Genomic DNA, 21,476 nt, shown 5'->3' with positions numbered 1-21,476 from the left:
ATGTTCAAAAGGTAAGTTGCATTGGCCGGGAATCGAACCCGGGCCTCCCGCGTGGCAGGCGAGAATTCTACCACTGAACCACCAATGCATAGAGTTAGGGATAGTGATTTCTTGTTGTGTACATAACTTATGTTTTTGCCTTGTGTTTTATCCGTGTCATGTCTTGCAGTGGGCTAGGGTTACCCAACCCCAACCCCAACCCCTAACCCTAACCCTAACCCTAACCCTAACCCTAACCCTAACCCTAACCCTAACCCTAACCCTAATCCTAATCCTAACCCCAACCCTAACCCCAACCCCTTAACCCTAACCCTAACCCTAACCCCTAACCCCTAACCCTAACCCCTAACCCTAACCCCAACCCTAACCCTAACCCTAACCCAACCCTAATCCTAATCCTGACCCCTAACCCTAACCCTAACCCCAACCCCCTAATCCTGACCCCTAACCCTAACCCTAACCCCAACCCCCTAACCCTAACCCCAACCCCCTAACCCTAACCCCAACCCCAACCCTAACCCCTAACCATAACCCTAACCTTAACCCTAACCCTAACCCCTAACCATAACCCTAACCCCTAACCCTAACCCTAACCCCAACCCCCTAACCCTAACCCTAACCCCCTAACCCCAACCCCCTAACCCTAACCCCAACCCCAACCCCAACCCTAACCCTAACCCTAACCCCAACCCCTAACCCTAACCCCAACCCCAACCCCCTAACCCTAACCCTAACCCTAACCCCAACCCTAACCCCAACCCTAACCCCCAACCCTAACGGGATGTGAATTACATGTATACAGCAAGTATGAAAACTGTATATGGGGTTAATGTTGTATTTAGACATATATGTGTTGTATTACACGGTAATAACACAATTTCATGGTGTTAAACAAGATGAAATTATCATAGGTGCATAATTAGTGGGATGTTAAAATGGACAGTTAATTCATGATGTTAAAATAGGTTAATACGATTAAAATATAATGTATACATAATTAAAGAGTTGTAAATATGTACAGTACATTTGTGGGGATATATATGTACTTTAAAGTTAAATATTAAGTGTACATAAGTGTATAAACTAATAGGGTTGGATATTTACAAGGTTATTTCATGAGGTTTGCTTTTTCATTGTACATGGAGTGGGCGGGTTCAATTTGAGTTGGGGGCGGGCTGGTTTCAAGTTTAAATGATCGCAGACTCACAGCTGCTGCTCAGTTGGAGTTTGGTCGTTGCAGAGACAACATCTCTCGCCAGGAAGAGCTTAATTGCATTTTCATTGTGCCATTTACCTGAAGAAGGCTCTGGATGAGCCGAAACGTCGTTTTGGCACACTATTATTGATATTTTGATTACAAATTGATATTTTTGTTTAAATTTTCAAATTTTTCAAAAAAATTATTTTTATTATAATTTTATTTCTCTTTTAAGGATTGTGTGTTTTATGTGTGGGGGGGGCTTATTACTTATATAACAAAGGCGACTCCTATGATAGTAAATAAGTCTGATTATTGAGTTATTATACATATTAAACCCTAGACACACACATACAACATACATTTACGCACAACACAAACAGATACACAAACACAAACAATGGACGGTGGGTGGACAGTAGTCCGTTATGGACGCCGTCGACCTGTACAACAGGACAGGGACTATGGCCCTGAGAGAGGCCGTGGATGGAAGGACCGTGCACCTTCCTTCCGCTCCAGGAGGGGGGGATATTCCCCCTATCCTGCGAGGGGAAGGGTTCAGTCCCTTCTTCCTAACCCTAACCCTAACCCTAACCCTAACCCTAACCCTAACCCTAACCCTAACCCTAACCCTAACCCTAACCCTAACCCTAACCCTAACCCTAACCCTAACCCTAACCCTAACCCTAACCCTAACCCTAACCCTAACCCTAACCCTAACCCTAACCCTAACCCTACAGTGGGCTATAGCGCACGATACAATGTACCGGTCGTGTGATCCAATGCGGCCGTTGTTGTCCGCAGAAGTATAAAGACAACACGACGAACTGCATTTGATCGTGGTCACAATTCCTGCTATGATTGATACACAAACGGAAATTCCGCCTAATCACCTCACTCCTCGTTAGTATAGTGGTCAGTATCCCCGCCTGTCACGCGGGAGACCGGGGTTCAATTCCCCGACGGGGAGTTAGGATTTTTCTTTTTCTGCATTATGCTGCTTATGTAATAAGACAATGTAAAGCTAGCTAATTTTAAAGAGCGGCTTTACCTCTTAAATCTGTTTTCTATGCTACTAAGTATTACGAATTGAAATGGAAGTTTTAGCTAAAAGTAAGTTACCTCTGTCATAAATTGTGACCCTACTTTTAAACTTTAACTGTTGTTCAAACCCCCAATTTACAATAATAGTATAAAACAGTTATGCAGTTTAATAGACGTAAAAAGAAATAGAAAAAAAAAGAAAAACAACTGTTGCATTGCCCGGGAATCGAACCCGGGCCTCCCGCGTGGCAGGCGAGAATTCTACCACTGAACCACCAATGCTTAAAGGGCAATTGTATTCATTTTCAAGTGACCAACTAACTGTACATAAAAAGCTATTCAGTTTACCGGCTTTATTCCTCGTTAGTATAGTTAGACGGGGGTTCGATTCCCAGACAGGTAGATTTGTTTTTATTACCCATGTACGTATATTTTATACATTATTATACATATTATACATTATACGATAGCCAATAGCTATGTAGAACATAAATGTTATCAGCTGTTCAATCATGTAATGAACAGGTTTAATGAATGCTATGCTAAAGAGCTAAAGATCTGCATCCTACAGTGCTTACATTTTTAACTGGAAGGCGATTTATATATAAACGTACTTCAACCGTAATCCTACTTGATAATATAAATTGAATTACTCAATTTAGGGTTAGCAATAGATGATAATAAAAAAAAAATACTCGTTGCATTGGCCGGGAATCGAACCCGGGCCTCCCGCGTGGCAGGCGAGAATTCTACCACTGAACCACCAATGCTCGACAACAACGTTTCACAATAAGCAATTTGAAGGAAAAGTTATGCCTAATGTAGGTTTGACACCAATTGTTGATCACCGTAAAATGACCAAAGCAAGTATTTAAGTAGTAAGTAGTAAGTAGTTTATATACCATAGACCCAATCCTTACCATATCTATATGACAATGTGGTCCAAAATATATTACAAAGTAATCTTCTGGGCGAAATATTCAGTCCTCGTTAGTATAGTGGATAGTATCCCCGCCTGTCACGCGGGAGACCGGGGTTCAATTCCCCGACGGGGAGGTGGATTTTTTTTTCCCCACAAAAGAAAATATGTGGTCTAAAAGTATTATGAATCAGATTCAGTGTATGTTGCTTCATCACGTATGTTTAATTAAAGGTTTGTTGTATTATGTTTGCCCTTTTTAACAAAATTGATGAAGAAGCAGACTTGACCAGGCCAGAACAAAGTGTGGCATAAAAGTTATGAACTGAATGTGGTGTAGGGAGTTTCAGCTTAATGCCACTGAGGAAAATACAGAAGGCAGAGCTGGACTCCTGAAGGGAAAAGCTGAAAGGAAAAGAAGAAGAAGCAGCAGCTTCATAAATTGGTCCCTACCTGGAAACCCTAACTCCTGCTGCATTATGAAAAAAGTACAAAACAGTGGGATGGTAAAAACAAGTTGATGCATTGGCCGGGAATCGAACCCGGGCCTCCCGCGTGGCAGGCGAGAATTCTACCACTGAACCACCAATGCTTGCGACGGAGGATGTACGTCATGTGAATTAAAAGTGAACCTGGCCCGGAAACGGCTTTAACGTCTTTTCAAGCACATAAAAACAAGTTTCCCTGACCGGGAATCGAACCCGGGCCGCGGCGGTGAGAGCGCCGAATCCTAACCACTAGACCACCAGGGACTGTGTTGCTGAAGATTTAATATGTAAATAAATTCAAGCTCAAACCAGCTCCAGCTTCAGTGTGGTTCTAAAATCGGGTTAAAGAAAAAAAAATTAAGATTTTTTTTTAAAAAAGTAAAAAAAATAATAATAATATATATATATTTTTTTAAGTATCGCACTTTAAACACTACTTTAAAACGGCTTGAAAGCCGTTCCAAACAAATAAAAAGATAGTTCCCTGACCGGGAATCGAACCCGGGCCGCGGCGGTGAGAGCGCCGAATCCTAACCACTAGACCACCAGGGACTCGATTGCTGATGATTTAAAATGTATATACATTCATTCTTAAACCAACTTCATGAACCGTACTATTGAAATGCTAACTGGACAGTTAGTTAATGAAGTAAGTTAATGAAACAATGTAGTAGAAATGAGGTGAAAAGTTTAACAGTTCAAGTCGCTCAAAAGTGTGGAAATTAGAGGAACGTTTATTTTAAAATCGGAATGTTGTCTTTTATTTTTAAATTTTGAAAAAAAAAAATGTGTTACGGTAGGTATGAGCAGTTTAAAACAGTTTAAAGCTGTCATGATATTTTATCCAAAAAGACCGAGTTTATAATACAACAATTGAGATACAACATTTTTGAACGTTGATAAGAAATCAAATTTCTTTCATACCAACTTCAACGCAATCGGGAAAAATCTTCCATAACTGCTATTTGATTGTGTGATCTTGGGTTTGAAAATTGTCAGGGTTTCAAAGAAGGCTTTTCAAAGAGATATTTCTAACAGTGGTTACAGCATTAAGTTAAAAAAAAAATTATCCCACTTTAGCGACTACTACTTTGAAAGTTGAAACGGCTTTAAAGCCTTTTCAAACAAATAAAAAGGTAGTTCCCTGACCGGGAATCGAACCCGGGCCGCGGCGGTGAGAGCGCCGAATCCTAACCACTAGACTACCAGGGACTCTTTTGCTACTGTTTAAAATGCAAATCGTTTCATGCACAACGCGACTTCAGAATTATTTGGTTTATTATTCCATATAAATTTAAAGATCTTTTGTTCAAAATGTTTATAAAACTTATTAGGTGAAGAAAGAATCATTTATAAGTACACCAACAAAACATTTACAAGGTTTGTTTAATGTTATACTTAATGAGAGTTCAAGACACCATAGTCAATTTTTTGAATGCAAACGTAAAAAAAATAAAAATCAAATTTCCACAATATGTTCCGTTTGATATGCTCAGTCGTCATGACTACATGTTGATTTCAGATGCAGATTTGGAAGGATGTCAAAACCCACGAGTTCCTCACACGTACAGATGATAAAGAAGCAAGATAAAGTGGAATTTCATTTTTTTTTTAAACAACATGTAAATCGCAAAATCTTGAACCTTTTTCCTGTCAAGGATGACACATGTAAGGAAATGTTTTTTTTTTTCCCCGTGCCAGTCAGACGAAACAGAAAGATGTTGGCTGAGACGCTGAATATATTTTTTTAATCATTTGAGAAAGTCAGTGAGGTGTGAAGGACTTCCTGTAGCCAACTTCTTCATTCAAACTGCACGCGCGTGAAGCTTTTATACATACAAGCACTTTAATAATTTGTATGTTGGTTTATGTGCGATTGTCATGTTAGGACGTCGGAATGAGATCGGCAAAAGCTGCCAGTTTCTACTTCTTCTCGCCGGTGAGTCACCCATGAGTAGTTTTTGATGTATTTGATTCTGAGCATCACTTTTTCTTTCTTTGTTTTTTTTTTTTTTTTTTTTTTTTTACTCAGGTGGGATTCTTTATCCATGTGTGGTCTACTCGACGAGACAAATGAAACCAAGTGGGTTTTTGGTGTTTCATTACTACGCACTTAAGTATGATATCGATATGTAAACTACAACGAATGGGTTTGTCATGGTGTGGTTTCAGTGTCCTGCAGGTCTGACAATTACCCGTCCAAGTACAAGCACTGCAATGCGAGCGACTTGCAAGGTAACCGGCGAGTTATCACCCAAAAAAGTCAGAAAGAGGACTGAGTGGTGTTTTTTTGGGTGTGTTTTTTTTTTGGGGTGTCAGGTGGCGTGGATTGTTTTGTAAAACCTCACGGTGAAGGTCTGTTGACGTGTCAGTGGAGGCATGGAGCAGCCGAAGAGAAGCAGGCGAACTTCACACTTGTCGTCCGGCAAAAGCAAGTTTGGTTGAAGTTAATCTACCGTGTCGCCATTTCACACCCGCATTTTTCCTGCTGGCCAAAATTTCTTTTTTTGTTTGTGTGTGTGCTGATTTGGACTATTTTCCCACATAACAACATGGAAAAAAAAAATTTTGGGGGGGGGGGGTTATCTCGTGTTTTTAATTGTTGGTGTGGACTGTGGACGCAAGAATAATATGGCTGTAACATGTTGTAAACTTACCAAGCTTATATGCAAAATCTTTAACATGAACATCATGCAAATCGACTTGCGATTGTGATTGGTTGGTTAAAATCCAATCATGAACCAGAAGTGTTGACATCATCCAAATGATGCGTTTTATTGGTTTAGACACGTGAATGTCATGTGCAACCAACCATCTATGGGTCTAAAGGGATTTAAAAAAAATAAAAAAATAAAATAAAAAACACAATAACAAATAAATGTGAATAAAAAACAAAAATTGGAAAATATCACTGGATTAAAAGCAACACAAAATTAAACAAAATAGAAAATCACAAAACAAAACAAAATAAATAACTACAAAATAAGAAAAAAAAAAGCTGCTGGGAAAAAAAACTAAAAAATGCACACAAAAAAAGGTTACATAAAGCAAAATAAACTCAAATCTACAATAAAACTACAAAAAAAATAAAAATAGTAAAATACTATCATTTTTTTTTAAATAACCATAAAAAACTCTAACTAATTTAAAAAAATACAAGGAAACAGATCATTACAACAAAAACAAAATAAACAATACATCATAAAATAAAAAATACAAACCTGAAAATGACGAAATAGCATAAACAAGAAAAAAAACGGAATATAAAAAATTTACAAAAAAGTATACAACAACAAAACCACAAAATAACAACAAAACATTGCCCCCACACCCCCCAAAAATACAGAAAACTACTAAATAATTCACAAACCAACAAAAACTACTGTAATATAAAGTAAACTTACAAAAAAATTAAACAAAAAACAATAACGAAAAACAAGCAAAAATTGTGATTGAAAATGTTGTGGTCTCCATCAGGAAGGACAAATTCTGCCAAGTGTATAAACCCATGAGCAACACTTTGACCGGCATCCCAGTGTTTGAGGACAACTTAACCGTGGAGGTTCTGCTCCAAAACGGGTCCAACTGCTCCAAAGCTAACATCACAACGCATCACGACAACCTGCGTAAGTTTTTTCCGCCATCTTTCGCTTACAATGATTTTTATTTTTTTGGGGGGGGGTGGAGTTTCACGTTTTGTTTCGTGTCGGTTTCAGTGCGCTGCGGTCCTCCGCACCACGTGACCTTCAGGCGCTATTCGGACAGTCGCGTTAACGTCAGCGCTCGCTGGAGCAGTGACGACACAAAGGTCATCGCATCCGTCTGCGTGCGCTACAAAGAGGTCACAGACCACCATCGCCATGACGACGGACGCTGGCGGCAGGTGGCTAAAGAAAGCGGCTAACGTCAACAAGTTAGAAGAAGAAGAAGAATTGGAAGCTAGGAAGGCAAAAAAAAAACAATAGAGGAAGGATGAAGGAAGGAATCAACGTCGTTTCTATCATTTTTCTCTGGGTCCGTTTTGTTGTGTAGGTGTGTTGCCAGGGCGCCACTTGTCACCTGGCGGGTGTGAAAGGCTCGCTGGTGCTTGAGGTTCAGGTGGCTTGCAACATCAGCGACAAGTGCGCTCAGTGTCCGTGGGGCCACGTCTACACGCTCCCGCCGGGTAAAGCATCATTTTATGTATATTATAGACACCATGTGTTATTTAAAAAAAAAAATCATTATTGATTTACGTGTCATCAGAGCTGACGAAGCCGCCACTCAGCCTCCACGTGGTCGAAAACAAGATGGCCGACAACGGGGGACAAAGGATAATCTCGTTGACGTGGACGGTATGGTCACTTAACAAAGCATAGTTTAGCATGGACATAGCAGCATAGCGTAGCATAGCGTAATAACAGCACAGCAAATGTGCATATGTTAGAGTAGACAATATTAAGTATTGTACTCTTTGCGTGTTCAATTAACTGAATGGTGAGATTCTGTTGAAGAAGTTCCTTTGCAAAGGTTTTAATTACCAGAAGCTTCTGGTCGCACATTTGAAGTCACCTAAGCAGTGCTCCGTTCAAATGTGATGCTTTCTTTCTAGCCCACATCGTTATTTATTCACAAAAAGGGTTCAGAAAAAGGTCAGCCCACAACACACCTGGTTACAACTGAATACAAGAGAATCCGTTCCAATGGGTATAAATCGGATTAAAAAAAATACAATAATAATAAGTCTGACTCCCTTCCGACACAGCAGAATCCCCGGAACCTCCCTTTAGATTACGAATGAATAGACAGACCCGTTGCTCTTTCTCATGAAAATAACACAGATAAGAATATAGGTCTATTCATACAGCCATACTAAATTAACTAAATCTAAAACGGCTAAAATATCATTTAAAACTAAAAAAACAATGTTAATAACTCATCACATAACATTAGCGTAGCAAAACAACATAATGTAGCATATCTTAGTTTAGCATATGAATAGTTACGCTACTTTTTCGATATCACATTACTGATTTTTATATTTTCAGTTCTCCGAAGCACATGACGGCTTCAATGTGTCGGTGGCCAAGGCGTCGGGGGAACCTCCCCGGCAGGTGTTCACCGTAGCGCGGCCGCCCATCACGTTGCTGCTGTCCGCCTCCGTCTTCCGCGTCCACGCCTACGCTTTCAACAACGTCAGCCTGTCGCCGGCGGCCAGCATCGCGCTGACGCCACCGCACGGTCAGTCGAGTGGGTGTCAGCCATTTTAGGTCCGTGTCAGCCATTTCATGAATGTTATAGAAGACGACGACGACGGCGGCAGGCTGAGCGTGCGTGTCCACAACCAGACGTCCTTCAGCGTGCTGTGGAAGGACGACTTGGTCAGGAAGTACAATTGCTTCTGTCTGGAGTGGAGCGCCACCTGGGGGCCGCGTCCGCCAACCCTGTCGTATGAAGCCTTCTACGAGGATGTCAACAACAACTGGACACTGGTTGATATCCCAGGTATAGATATGATGCTCCTCCGTGTATCGGGAAGCGCCACGTAGCACAGCGCTACCTTGACTTAGCAGTTAGCTTTGCGCTTCCAGAGCGACTGCGGGCGTTCATCAGCTACGACGTGAGGCTCCACGTGCGCGACGAACGGGAAATGTGCAACCCGAAGCAAGTCAACAACAGCGAGGCCACCTATGCCACAGCACGGTTCTACTTCCTGGAAGGAAGTGAGCATCAGATGCATCAAATAGCGACATTTCAAGATTGATACACAAGCGGCAAATGGCGATACTGAGACCTGTTTCCCGTTAGCGCCGGATAGCGCACCCCCCGACTTCAGCGTGGTGTCCGCCACGTCGTCCTCCCTGGAGCTGCGCTGGTCAGCCATCTCGCCGGAGAACCGACGCGGATTCCTGCTGGGCTATCTGATCTACTACGCCGATGACCGGCAGCCGGAGAGAAGTAAGACCCAAGCCATTTTCACTGAAGGAACCCCCTTCGCTCCCGGCTGTTTGACTGGATTTTGCAAGGGCCACAGAATATTGCGTTCTATTGCTATAAAAACATGGAACGTACCAAAAGAAAGATTAGAGTATTTTCTTTCATCAAAAAAAAAATCTGTATCTTTCCATTTTGTAGCAATTAGCATTAGAATGTAGCTCAAATGTTTTATCATCATTCACATTCTTGGTGAAAACACAAAAAAAGCTTGTTACAACATGACTGATCTCTTATACTCTGCTGCCACCTGCTGGCCGTTTAAAAAAATAGCTACCATTGTTTTAAGCCACCTTCTGTATGCTCTTGCATTTAAAAAAAAAACATTAAAAAACGTGTAAATAAGTTTTTGGGGAGTGAAGGACAAAGTATTAAAAAACGTGTTTAGGTTTCAATGAGGGAAGGCAAATTTCCATGATATCAGATATCAGGGTGGAGCCGTGGCGCCACAATTACACGCTGGAGGGTCTCCGTAGCGGGACGGCATACCGGATCCAGGTGTCGGGGTTCACACGGGTCGGGCCGGGGAACCGCAGCGTCGCCATGGTGGTGGAAACGCGCAGTGGAGGTTCCTTGAACCGCACGGCACTTCTCACCATCTCCATCCTTGTCTTGCTGGCGGCCATGTTGGCGACCCCCTTCCTAAGAAGGTAAACGCGACGCACACACAAAAGGAAACGTAACAGGAAGTCCACTTTACCTACTTCCTGTCCACCAAGCAGAGCCAAAGTGGTCTTTTGGCCGAACATTCCCAACCCGGAGAAGAGCAAATCTATGCAGAGTCTCAGCGCACACACACATCTGGTAAGTGTCCATCTGGTCTGCGATTCGATTCTGAATCGATTTTCGATTATGGGCGATTTTCGATTCAAAATGATTTGATTGACAATGATTTTTGCTTCAATCTATAGATGTGCAAGGAATCGTAAGGATCTACTCCAGTCTGACTCGCTAATGCTAATTAGCGCGGCACTTTTATCACTTATAAGAACGGCTCCACGCTGAAAAAAAAACTTTTATTGGAATAACTCGATTGTGACTTTTTCCTTCTACTCTCTAATGTGGCTACAACTTAACAGTGTATTAGACCGCGTGGAGCCACACAGTGGCCAAACCGGGTACAACGTGACCAGTGCTCCAAATAAAGGCACACACAAACAAAGGCAAGACAGCATAAAATAATTTAAATACAATCGATTTGGAATTATACTAAATGAGAATCGATTTTTTGGAACACCCCTAATAATTAGTGAAATTATTTAAATCTTTGCCAACATCATTTTGTGGTTCATTTAAAATGTATTCCGGTATTGCTGTAGAGAAGTCAAACAGTTACTTGAGAATTGTAGTTTACTTGACTTTATTACACTTTTAAAAAATTGTACTCACAAATACAGCATATATTAAAAAAATAAAACTAATACTAAAAACAAAGCATTTCAAAAAATAAAACCCGCTCTAAAAACTAATAAAGAATTTTATTTATTTTTTAAGTCGAAACGAAATAAAAACTAAATCCAAAACTACTCTAACCCGGCTGATTGCTTCCACTGTTACTTTGTTGAATTTGTCAGCTCCTTCAGCCCGTCGACTCGCTCAAGCTGGAAGAATGCGACGTGGCGAGTCTGCTCGTCGTGGAGCTCCGAGCGCCGCCTTCTAAGCGCCAGCAATCGGCCCGCGGTCGTTCCGCCGCCGCCGCCGCCGTCGAGGAGCAGAGCGCGGCAAACTCCCACGATCCTCTCTTAGCCGCTCCCTTCAGTGGATACACCAGCATGGACGTCATCCAGCAGCTGATGATGATGGGCGAGGAAGGACGCTCACGCGGGCGACTACGTGACGCGGTTTAGCGTCGAGCGCGACACTCGTGTACGTTTGATGGACATGGAAAACGCGCATTTGTCGTGATCCAGTTATAAGTCCAATCGTCCTCCAGTCCTGCAGGGGGCGATGCATGAAGCACAAAAATACGACTTGTTTACAAATACTTTTTTTTCTTCTTCTTTTTACTAAAACGTCACGTCAAACAGAAGCTTGTGTACATGAAACACATTTACAATCACAGCAGTGCTCTCTTTTAAAAAAATAGAAAATCAAATAATTTGTGGACTTTTGACTCAATACTGCTTTCTCTTTCAGTAACTGATGCTAGCATAAGATGCTAACCATGCAAATAAACGTATACAAGATTTTTGTACAATTGCAGCGTAGGCACTTCGCGTCACTTCCTTGTTCTAAACACACACCCACATACTTTTTTTTTTTTTTTAACAGCGTCACGACAAATCAAAGGACGAAAGCAGCAAAAGCTGGCTCATACCCCAGTGTCACTCTTCTGCGTGAAAGGTACCAAACTGGCAGGGGAGTGTGAAGTCCTGCGGTATTATCAGACTGGACGGAGGCAGCATTTAATAAATTTTTTCTAAACACCAAAACCCCCCTTTCACACTGCTTGTCTTTTTTCGCCGTCGCACATTGAAAGGGAGTAAAAGTCGACTCATAAAAGCCAGCTTTTTACAGAGTCGCTGTTCTGCGTGGGGCTTTGTGTAAAGGAGATAGCGGAAAAACCCGGGACTGGGAGTGACGTTTGACCACTTTCCTCTTTTTTGACACTTTCACAGCAGCGCAACAAAACAAGGACGAAAAATACAGCAAACGTGGCCACAAAAACAGGAAATAAAGCCGCCTTGTAAACGCCGCGCCTCGAGCAGGAAACACCGTGCGTTTCCTTCCTTTCGCGCCGCCAAAACGGGCAAGTGAGGCTCACCGTTAACCTCCAATTCTGTGATCACGTGCCCAAGATTGGCGAGACACCTACCCCCATTTCACACGCTCGCCGCTTCTTCCCGACATGCAAAAATTGGGACTTTGTGGCGCTTCACTTGCCCTCCTGGCGGGGGAGCGACAACTTAGTCAGTCAGTCGGGCCGGCGGCGTCAAACGGACGCGTCGTCGCTGCGTGCCTTGTGGACGCCGTTGTGCTGCGTGAAGTGGGGCGAGCGGGTGTCCTCGGAGGGCGAGGCCTCTCTGTCGTAGTTCCGTCCCATCTGAAATAGTCCACGCAGTCTCCACATCAAAGTTTGGCCTTCTCGGTTCCATTTTGCAATCAAGGAGCTATGTTGCAGTTAGGGGGAGGAGCTTCTAGGGCTCGGTAGTGCTTTGGTGCCATCGAAATTACCGGTATTATGGTCTGTGTGACTCACCTTGTGCGATTTCTTGCCTCTCGGCCGCTCTTCGTCTTTGCGACTCCTCTTCCTCGATGAAGAGCATTCCCGCGCTTCCCGGCTGCGTTCCCGATGCTTTTTAACCCTAAAAAACGGAGCAAAGTGTGATCGTTTCATTCTGTTATCTTTTCCAGTTTAGCTGTTTTGTACGTCACCTTTTCGGCGAGGGCGACCGGGCCCTTTTCAGGGGACTCCTGGAGCGTCCTCGACTCCGCCGGCGGACCCTGCGAGTGACGCTTGATGTTATTGTTAAAAATGAGTTCCTTCCAGAGTGCGGCGTTAGCATTTTGGACCCACCTGGAGCGGCTTGTGCTCCGCCGCCTGTCTCTGGAGCGAGACCGCCCCCCGTGGCCACTTTGGGAAGCGCATGCGTCGTTCTTCTGCCATTTCTGCGGCGGCCTGGAAGCGCAAACGTGGTCAGAATAAGGATGGAGAGGAACGCAAAAGTTTTGTTATATATATATAGATATAGATAGATAGAGAGAGAGAGAGAGACAAAAACATGGAACCAGGAAAAAAAGTATAATTTTATCTGTTTCCGTTTTAAAGCAATATAGTTAAGTTTTATTAGGTTTTATTTATTATATTTTAATTATTCACAAATCTGTTTAAAACTATGAACAAAACGGCATTTTGCAACATGGCCCTGGTTGATCTCTTATAATCTGCTGCCACCTGCTGGCCGTTTTTCTAACAACTACCACTGCTTTAAGCGTTCTCTTCAGTTCAGAGGCTGCATCAAAGCCTTCTGTATGTGCTAGCATCAAAAAAAATAAAATAATTAAATACGTTTTTGGGACCATGCCAATATTTAAAATAGAACGTTTTGTATACATTTTTGAGAGCAAATGAGTTAATGTACCTATATATTAAAAAAACATTTACATAAATAAAAGTAAAAAAAAAAAACATGCTAAAGTTAAAAAAATAAATATGGTAATATCAATAGAATTAAATATCAATCAATAAATAAAAACGCTCTGCTTTCATATTTATTTCATGCTGCAGACGCTGTCAGCAACCGAATATTGCAACCCAAGACACACTTAGGACTGCCCCAAATTTGAATAACATTTCATGACGCATTTCATGCTGACAGCGTCTGCAGCATGAAATAAATATGAGAGCAGAGCATATTTATTTGATAGATATTTAAAATCCATTTCAATATTTATTTCTATATTTATTTTTTAATTGTGTTTTTTATTTTTTTATTTATTTTTACATCTATTTATTTTTTGTTGTTTTTATTTCCATTTATATATAGATTTTTTTTAAATTAAATTTCTGAATTATATTTTTATATCCATTTTTAGGTTCCCTTTTATTTATTTATTTTGGAAGTTTTGGTCCTCCATAGGTTCCGTCAATACTCAGACTGGTATCTGTCTGAAAAAAGTGATATTGACCCTGCCCCAATTTGACCCATGAACCCCCTGAAAAAGTGGCCCCTCACCCGTGTTTGGAGTGCGACCTGAGCGAGCCGGAGCCGGAGCCGGAGCGCGACCGCGATTGTGACGGGCGGCGCGATCGCCCCGAGTGAGCGGTGTAGCGTTTCTCCTTCTCCGCTGTGGATGAGAAAAAAGACGGCGAACGGTTACCCCCACGGCGACTGTGCGGGACCGGGGGGCCGGCGCGGTACCTGGCTCGATGGCGGCGGCGATGGTGGACTGCGCCTCCCGCACCCGCTTCATCACGCTCTCCAGCTGCTTGGCGGCGGCCTGCGGCGTCATCTCAGGAGGCTTCACGATGGCGTTGTTGGAGTGGTTCACCCTGATGGTAAAAATTTTGTCTTTTTGTCAAGTAAATCAGATTTCGTACCCCAAAAAAGAAAATCTAGCATGCTACGCTAGTTTGTGCTAGCACGTTTAGACGAGTAAGCTAACCTAAAGTGAAGGTGGTTTGTTTTGTTTGTGTTGAATCAGTCGTTTATGTAACACGGGATAAATGATTGTGTACAAGCTCACGTACTTGAGGGGCCGGTCTCCAAACATGACGCCGTTGAAATTGAGTGCCCGGCCGACGGCGTCCTGCTCCACGAACTCCACGAAGGCGAAGCGCGTGGGCTGCGTCTCGTCGCCCGCCATCCGCACAAACTTCACGTCGCCCACCTGCTGGAAGAACTCCAGCAGCTGCTCTGCCGTCGTCGTCTGCAAAGGGAACGACGACATCATCCCATGGCGGGGATTGCGTCGGGCCCATTTTTTGTGTGCATTGCGTAGAAGCGGCGACGGGTTTGATCCGCTATTATTGGCCGGGACTCACCAGCGAGTTCAAGTTGCCCACGTAGACCGTCCTCCTGATTTCATCCACCTTGGAGGGGTCTACGTTGCCCATGAGGGGGGGTTGCGAGAGCGAGGAGGCAGCGGGGTCCAGGGCGGCATTCACGTGACCCACCAGGGGCAAGTTCAACTGTGTGTACCAAAAAAGACCGCATTTGAGAAGTGTCCGCGAATAGATAATAAAAAATATATAAACGCAACACTTTTGTTTTTGCTCCCATTTTTTTTATGAGATGAACTGAAAGTTGCTAAATATTTACCAAGGTGTGTTAGCACACTCTAGTGGATGAAAACGGTAACGTTTTCCTATGCAGTCAATCACACAAACACCGAGAAATTTAGCAACATTAGTTAAACAATAAAAAAAATAAAAAAGACTAACACGAACCTCGTTCCCTTCTCAACCAGGTGCTAAAGAATCATTCAGTGAATTACTTGAAAACTTTAGTTTTTTCTGTGGCGGCACACGTCTTGTCTTCTCTGCACTTGGAAAATGCCGCGACTACTTGCGTTAGTTCCTACCGGTTTATGAGAGCTTTTCCTGTATCCTTCAAAATAAAAGCATCAACATATCATCATCTGACTGGTTTCCCGAGCCCCCCACCCCCAATAAAAACCAAACTGCACCTTTCAGAATGACCTTCTATTGTGGGCAGTCTAAGGCACACCTGTGCACTAATCATGGTGTCTAATCAGCATCTCGATGTGGTGAAGGAGAAGTGCTCACTATCACAGATTTAGACAATTTGTGAACAATATTTGAGAGAAATTATGCTATTGTGTATGTGGAAGAAGTTTTAGATCTTTGAGTTCATCTCATAAAAAATGGGAGAAAAAACGTGTTGCGTTTATATTTTTGTTGCGTATATGATGGAGCTGCGTATAACGCTAAGCTAATGTCCGTGCTTTGCATTAGCTTTGATGGGAAAGTTGCCCCTGCTAACATGGCCGCCAGATTGGTCCACTTTTTAACCTTACTCGAATGCTGCATTCGAGGGAAGTCGAATTTATCCCACTCGGGTCGTTCCATTCTGACCTCAAAGCGTTCGAGGCAAATGTAAACAACCAAGATGGCAGATTCCGATAAATTGTTTGTTCTTCTTTCTTTTTACGATTTGCAAGTTTTGTTATGTGCCGTGAGATTTTCGCATGAAAAGAGGCAGGAGCTCGTGTTCGACTCACATTCTGTAGCGGGGCAGGCGCGGGGATGGGGAGCAGCCCCCCGCCGGGGAGCAGGCTGTGCACGGGGGCGGCGGGCGCCAAAAGTGACAAGGCTTTGGCCTCTTCCGGAATCTTCCCTGCGGGGGTACACACAAACAGCAGCTGCTCCAAAAACAGCCAAAACGCCCTCACCCCTTCCCTCCCTTTCTCCCTCCCTCCCTCCCGCATCTCCTCTAACCTTCATGATCCACAAGTGAGTGACGGGCCAACTAATGTCAAATGCGGTATATCTGCTCGCGACACTTTTTAAACATATATTTTTATTACATTTTCTTGATATCTGCTTGGGTAGTGGCCAATTTACTTGGGTGGCCCGCCCAAGTATTAACATGGTGTGGGAAACACTGAAACATGAAACGAGGGTGCCAGTAAAGGGAAAAATAATAAAGTTTTCTTCCTGTCATCAACTCATTCACTGCCATTGGCGGCTATAGACGTAAAAAAATATTAAAATGTTTAACTCGTTCCCCTGTTAAACTTTGAATTTATTGTAATATTATAGGGCTGGATATCGATTCTAATTTCCTCAATTGATTCGATTTAGATTTTTTTTTTTTTCTATTCCGTTCAATTCAATCCGATATTGATTAATTACGGAACATTGAGTCTTCACAACTCATTCACTGCCATAAATTCATTTGAACTATTTCTATTAGTTTAAATTTTTTTCCCACTTTTGTTAACAAGATTAAGAAAACCTAGAAAAAAAATATTGTACATTTGGAACAGATGTAAAATTTGTGATTAATCGTGAGTTAACTAGTGAAGTCATGCGATTAATTAAGCCCCTCATTTTTAATCATCTTTTCTTTAATCTTTTTTTTTTTTTAAGAATAAAAGATGATTAAAAATTAGGGGCCTAATTAATCGCATGACTTCACTAGTTAACTCACGATTAATCACAAATCTTATATCTGTTCTAAATGTAGAATAAAAAAAATTCTAGGTTTTCTTAATTTTGTTAACAAAAGTAGAAAAAAACGTTAAACTAATAGAATCATATAACATAACAATTTTATAATAACTAATATAATAATAAATAGATAATTATTTCATATAACTTATAGTAGTAGTTAATACTGTTAAATACATAAATGCAACATTTTGCCCATTGGCCGCCATCGTCTACCTAATGAAGCGGCTGATATAATCTTCATATTTCTCGCACGAGTCAGCGACGTTGGCTTGGCGATTCGGACCCGACGACCGCGCCCCCTCCCTTCCATTGAAATCAAGTCTGCGTCGCACATCACCATCAACATAAAGACTAAATGGCAGACAATCCACATGTGCTACAAAATCATATGAGCGGACTTGACAAGAGGTCAGAAGATGTTCTCTCTCTCTCTCTCTCTCTCTCTCTCTCTCTCTCGCTCGCTCGCTTTCTCTGTCACTACGGCAACGACAAGAGAGGCGAGTGTTAGTCATCCTCCCTCTTAGCATCCCGTCGCATCATCATGCCGACTCAACCACAAACAAGCTGCAGCAGGAGAGAGAGAGAGAGAGAGAGAGAGAGAGATAAGGGGTATATGGGGGGGGGGTTGGACAATAATAATGATAATAATAATAATAATAAGACAGCAGTGCCTTGACTTTTTTAAACCAATCCACAAAACTAGCTAACGAAATTAGCATTGCTATCGCAGTAGTGATGTCTGAACAGAAATGACGCAGGAACACTCAAAATAGTATTTACAGGCACGTTCTCCGAGTTTATACAGTGCGAAAAGCTAACTAAGGTTAGTGATGTCGCTTCGTCGTGAGTCTTCTTTGTAGGCGTATGAAACTGAACTGCCCCCTAGTGGCCAAGATGCTCACACCTGACGGCGCGACACAATGCTCAGTAAATTATCACAACGCATAAACTATTTAATTCTTCACAATATATACATATTTTTTTTTAGGGGTGGGGGGGCATGAACAGAATTTTAATTAATTTTATGGTAAAAATTGAACTTATTCGTCAAGGTACCGCTGTAATAAAAAACAAACAAACAAAAAAACAAATATAAACTCACAACGCTCCAGAGAGAGAAAGAAAGAAAGAAAGAGAACCATCTTTTCGGAGATAGAGACAGCAGAGAATGGACAATGGGGGGGGGATGAAAGTTTAAAAAATATATAAATAAAGAGAGACAAGGTGTCCATCTTGGAGGGCTCCTGGTCACATGATCACTGACGCCTCGTGGCCCCCCCCACCGTCATCGAGGACGGTAGCGGCCTGGCAAACATTGCCTCAATGACTCAGGCTTAGTAGTGTGGTCGTGTATCTGATATGCACACATAATCACACAGAAAACAAACAAAAAAGCCAAATTAATCACGTCCGTCCAGGCAGCAACGTGTAATTATGTGTTGCTGACAGGGGGAGGAGGAGGATGAGAGGAGACAAAAAAAAGGGTGGGGTGGGGGATGGCGGGGTTTAGCGGTGCCCCCCCCCCCCCTCACAAAAAACAGGTGACTTTGATTTTTAATCAATTGTGAATAGGTTTGCAAAAGGGGTGGGAAATTACCATGGAAAGTAAAGCTGGAGAATCTTGTGAATATAAAAAAAAAAGAAAAAGGAAACTTTCCATGGGAATCAACTGGGAATTGAGGGTAACATAATGGGAAGGTTTCATATTCAAGCATAAACAAAAACATTTAGTCTTGACATGATCAGCAGACATCCATGCAAAATAGACAGATTACAGCACCTTGATTGCTTCCCCCCCCCCCCCCCCCATTTCACTCAAAAGCCAGCATGTATAAAGATCACTTAAAAAAAAGAAGAAAAAAAAGAAGACCAAGCTGGTTGTTTGTTTTATCATCATTTAGGTTTTGAGTCTTGTTTTTTTTTTCTCTGTAGTTTTCATTTTAGGGGTGGTTCTGTTAGTTTTGATTAGTTATTTTTAAAATGCTCAGTATTCGTTAAAAAAAAGAAAAAAAAGTGTATTACTTGTGCGCAATATTTAACTCATTCACTGCCATTGACGGCTATGAACGTCAAAACATTATTTTAACTATTTTTATTAGTTTAACATTTTTCCCCACTTTTCCCCCCCCAAAACTAGAATTTTTTCATTGTACATTTAGAACAGATGTAAAATTTGTAATTAATCGTGAGTTAACTCATGAAGCTCATGCGGTTAATTACATTTTTTAATACGCCTCTTGCTCCTAATTTTTAATAAACACCATGGTAAAATTTTATAAAGTAACACATTTCTTACCGAGCGTTGTATTTCGGCTGAGTTAAATGGAAAAAGCAGGCGAGCCGAGCTTTGTCGCCGACGAGCGACGTCATCTAAAAGTCACACACTTTCAAACGTCCTTATTCTGGTTCATTTAAAATCCACCCCCAAAGGCTCATGCATTAAATTAATAATAGCACCAAAGGCTAAAATGAAGGACATTTCCGCTATAATTATAGCTAGTTTTAGTTTGTTTTGTAAACATTTAATTGAGTTTGTTAGTTTTAGTTTTTTTTTTAAAAGCATTTTCGTTTTTATTTGATTTCATTAACGAAAATGTTTTTTATTTATTTTAGTCTTATTGTTAGTTTTTGTTAACTAAAATAACCTTGCTCTCAGCCATCTCAGGTTTCATATTGTTCCTTTGAGAAAGAAAATATATATATATATTGTGTGCGGCCAACCTGTGTACTGTACAGCAGTTGCAACTTGCAACCTTCTCCATTGCGGTGGCATAATTGTATGAAAACTGTGATGAATTCTCACCAGAATTTATGTGGGCATGCGTAGCCATGTGCTATTCACAAGTCTGAAAACTTGCAATATATATTTTTTTTACTGGTGTGTGCTCTCCTATTTGCTCCGTACAACAAAAAAAAAAACACATTACATCACTTAATGTCAAAAATGGTGTCAGATTGTCACCAAAATGTATGTGTCTTGTGTAGACGTGATAATCATAGTCTGAAAATATTAGAACGACACAATATTTTGAATGAGAATAACGTAAACATGAATATCAACGAGGCAACGCACACGCACTCACTCATGGATAATTTAGAGTCTCAAATAAACCGAACAGGCAACCATTCTAACCACTAGGTCACAAAACGCTGTTTTATATATTGTTTATTGAAATTATTGGAACCACGTTAGGAAAAAAATGGTGACGCTCAGCATCCACGCATGGGACGTAACATCTACGTGTACGTTTGCGTCTCCTCAAGTAAAAAGAGACTGCCAACGAGGGGCGAATAGTTGAATCAAAAGGAAGGTCATTTTGAAGTCAAGAGATATTTAGAGGTCGTAACGTCAGCTCGCACTCACCTTCAGCACATGGCACAACGATGAGGGCTCTGTCGATCAAAACAGTGTTGGTGAGATGCTGCGCCACACCAACGCTGGAAGATTCTCGATACTTGACGTAGCACACTTTGGACGAGAAGGACAGAGCGGCGTTGCTGTCGGGGGACAAGGGAAAAACGCACGAAACATTTCAAACAATCAACCGTGACGTCGTTATGCGCTGATTTTTTTTTTTTGTTGTTGTTATTAGCGAGGACCGGGCGCATGCCGCACATCCACGGTGTCGCCTGATCCTGCCAAGCGGACGAACGTCGTTCTTACTCGGGTGGGTAGAGCCGCAGCTCCTCGATGTCCCCCAGGAAGCCGAAGAGAGTGCGCAGCTGCTCGCTGCTTACCGCCGACGACAGATTGGTCACCTGGACGACGGCAGTCCCGGGAATCCCGCTCATCGCGATAAAAGACGTATTCAATGAAAACCCATTGATGTTTATATTCGCCGAATAATTATTCGTCTTTTTTTTAAACGTCGGAGGGGAAAAAAGAAAAAGAAAAAAGAAAAAAATCGCTGGCTTGTTCTAACTAGAAAATTGGGTGACCGAACAACGGTGAAGTGCACTACCGCCCCCTGCTGGTGGAGGTCGACACAAGACATTTGGAGGAAAAAAAAGAATGGCAAGACTCGTAATCATTACTTTATGTATCTTAAAAATTTCCAGTGTTTGTTTTCAATACTGTACACTTGATTTAATAAAAAAAACACACACCATAAAACACAATTTCTACAAAAAGCAGGCATATTCCACCAAAACAATTAGCCATCATAGCTGAGCCGTGGTAAGTGACTAACATTTAAATTAAAATGACCCAACAAA

General features: G+C 41.9%; 2 protein-coding genes and 9 non-coding genes across 16 annotated transcripts; 3 read left to right on the top strand and 8 right to left on the bottom strand.

Moving 5' to 3' along the window:
• Positions 1-17: 17 nt before the first annotated feature.
• Positions 18-88, bottom strand: trnag-gcc (transfer RNA glycine (anticodon GCC)). The gene has a single exon. It is a non-coding gene; the product is annotated as a tRNA-Gly (tRNA).
• Positions 89-2,096: 2,008 nt separating this feature from the next.
• trnad-guc (transfer RNA aspartic acid (anticodon GUC)) lies at positions 2,097-2,168 on the top strand. The gene has a single exon. It is a non-coding gene; the product is annotated as a tRNA-Asp (tRNA).
• A 285-nt stretch (positions 2,169-2,453) lies between these two features.
• On the bottom strand, positions 2,454-2,524 carry trnag-gcc (transfer RNA glycine (anticodon GCC)). Its single transcript has one exon. It is a non-coding gene; the product is annotated as a tRNA-Gly (tRNA).
• A 417-nt stretch (positions 2,525-2,941) lies between these two features.
• Positions 2,942-3,012, bottom strand: trnag-gcc (transfer RNA glycine (anticodon GCC)). The gene has a single exon. It is a non-coding gene; the product is annotated as a tRNA-Gly (tRNA).
• Positions 3,013-3,226: 214 nt separating this feature from the next.
• trnad-guc (transfer RNA aspartic acid (anticodon GUC)) lies at positions 3,227-3,298 on the top strand. The gene has a single exon. It is a non-coding gene; the product is annotated as a tRNA-Asp (tRNA).
• A 384-nt stretch (positions 3,299-3,682) lies between these two features.
• trnag-gcc (transfer RNA glycine (anticodon GCC)) lies at positions 3,683-3,753 on the bottom strand. The gene has a single exon. It is a non-coding gene; the product is annotated as a tRNA-Gly (tRNA).
• Positions 3,754-3,841: 88 nt separating this feature from the next.
• Positions 3,842-3,913, bottom strand: trnae-cuc (transfer RNA glutamic acid (anticodon CUC)). The gene has a single exon. It is a non-coding gene; the product is annotated as a tRNA-Glu (tRNA).
• Positions 3,914-4,129: 216 nt separating this feature from the next.
• trnae-cuc (transfer RNA glutamic acid (anticodon CUC)) lies at positions 4,130-4,201 on the bottom strand. The gene has a single exon. It is a non-coding gene; the product is annotated as a tRNA-Glu (tRNA).
• Positions 4,202-4,789: 588 nt separating this feature from the next.
• trnae-cuc (transfer RNA glutamic acid (anticodon CUC)) lies at positions 4,790-4,861 on the bottom strand. The gene has a single exon. It is a non-coding gene; the product is annotated as a tRNA-Glu (tRNA).
• A 2,271-nt stretch (positions 4,862-7,132) lies between these two features.
• On the top strand, positions 7,133-11,824 carry LOC147161634 (interleukin-31 receptor subunit alpha). The gene is made up of 11 exons (XM_086096991.1): positions 7,133-7,275; positions 7,366-7,532; positions 7,682-7,814; positions 7,895-7,983; positions 8,677-8,869; positions 8,930-9,133; positions 9,220-9,351; positions 9,437-9,586; positions 10,047-10,272; positions 10,342-10,426; positions 11,197-11,824. The coding sequence occupies exons 1-11, from the start codon at positions 7,158-7,160 to the stop codon at positions 11,467-11,469; spliced, it is 1,770 nt and encodes a 589-aa protein (XP_085953117.1). The 5' UTR covers positions 7,133-7,157; the 3' UTR covers positions 11,470-11,824.
• Positions 10,966-21,198, bottom strand: srek1 (splicing regulatory glutamine/lysine-rich protein 1). Of its 6 annotated transcripts, XR_015097277.1 has the most exons (12): positions 20,926-21,198; positions 20,626-20,759; positions 16,307-16,422; positions 15,108-15,254; positions 14,814-14,992; positions 14,485-14,615; positions 14,299-14,410; positions 13,140-13,241; positions 12,998-13,078; positions 12,822-12,927; positions 12,438-12,665; positions 10,966-11,557 (listed from the first exon to the last, which is right to left on the bottom strand). XR_015097277.1 is itself a non-coding variant. In XM_086096992.1 (11 exons), the coding sequence occupies exons 1-11, from the start codon at positions 21,051-21,053 to the stop codon at positions 12,555-12,557; spliced, it is 1,347 nt and encodes a 448-aa protein (XP_085953118.1). In that variant the 5' UTR covers positions 21,054-21,198; the 3' UTR covers positions 10,966-12,554. The 6 variants fall into 6 exon arrangements, 5 of the variants coding, with proteins under 5 accessions (XP_085953118.1, XP_085953119.1, XP_085953121.1 ...); XM_086096992.1 differs by having other exon boundaries at positions 10,966-12,665; XM_086096993.1 differs by having other exon boundaries at positions 10,966-12,665; positions 12,998-13,066; positions 20,926-21,197.
• Between the last annotated feature and the right edge of the window lie 278 nt (positions 21,199-21,476).

Source organism: Leptonotus elevatus, chromosome 15, assembly GCF_054856555.1.
Source record: "Leptonotus elevatus isolate MCC_2025b chromosome 15, RoL_Lele_1.0, whole genome shotgun sequence".
Classification (NCBI taxonomy): Eukaryota; Metazoa; Chordata; class Actinopteri; order Syngnathiformes; family Syngnathidae; genus Leptonotus; species Leptonotus elevatus.
The sequence above is the reverse complement of the archived record's forward strand: the minus strand, read 5'-3'. Positions and strand labels throughout refer to the sequence as shown.

What these genes read in the sequence shown, in the direction of transcription:
- LOC147161634 (XM_086096991.1), top strand. Translation starts at nt 7,158, where the DNA reads ATGAGCAACACTTTGACCGGCATCCCAGTGTTTGAGGACAACTTAACC. An exon ending in CGTCTACACGCTCCCGCCGG is followed by an intron (nt 7,815 to 7,894) that starts GTAAAGCATCAT and finishes ACGTGTCATCAG; the next exon opens with AGCTGACGAAGCCGCCACTC. An exon ending in GTTCTACTTCCTGGAAGGAA is followed by an intron (nt 9,352 to 9,436) that starts GTGAGCATCAGA and finishes GTTTCCCGTTAG; the next exon opens with CGCCGGATAGCGCACCCCCC.
- srek1 (XM_086096992.1), bottom strand. Translation starts at nt 21,053, where the DNA reads ATGAGCGGGATTCCCGGGACTGCCGTCGTCCAGGTGACCAATCTGTCG. An exon ending in CGGAGCACAAGCCGCTCCAG is followed by an intron (nt 13,079 to 13,139) that starts GTGGGTCCAAAA and finishes AATAACATCAAG; the next exon opens with CGTCACTCGCAGGGTCCGCC. An exon ending in CGGTCGCCCTCGCCGAAAAG is followed by an intron (nt 12,928 to 12,997) that starts GTGACGTACAAA and finishes TCCGTTTTTTAG; the next exon opens with GGTTAAAAAGCATCGGGAAC.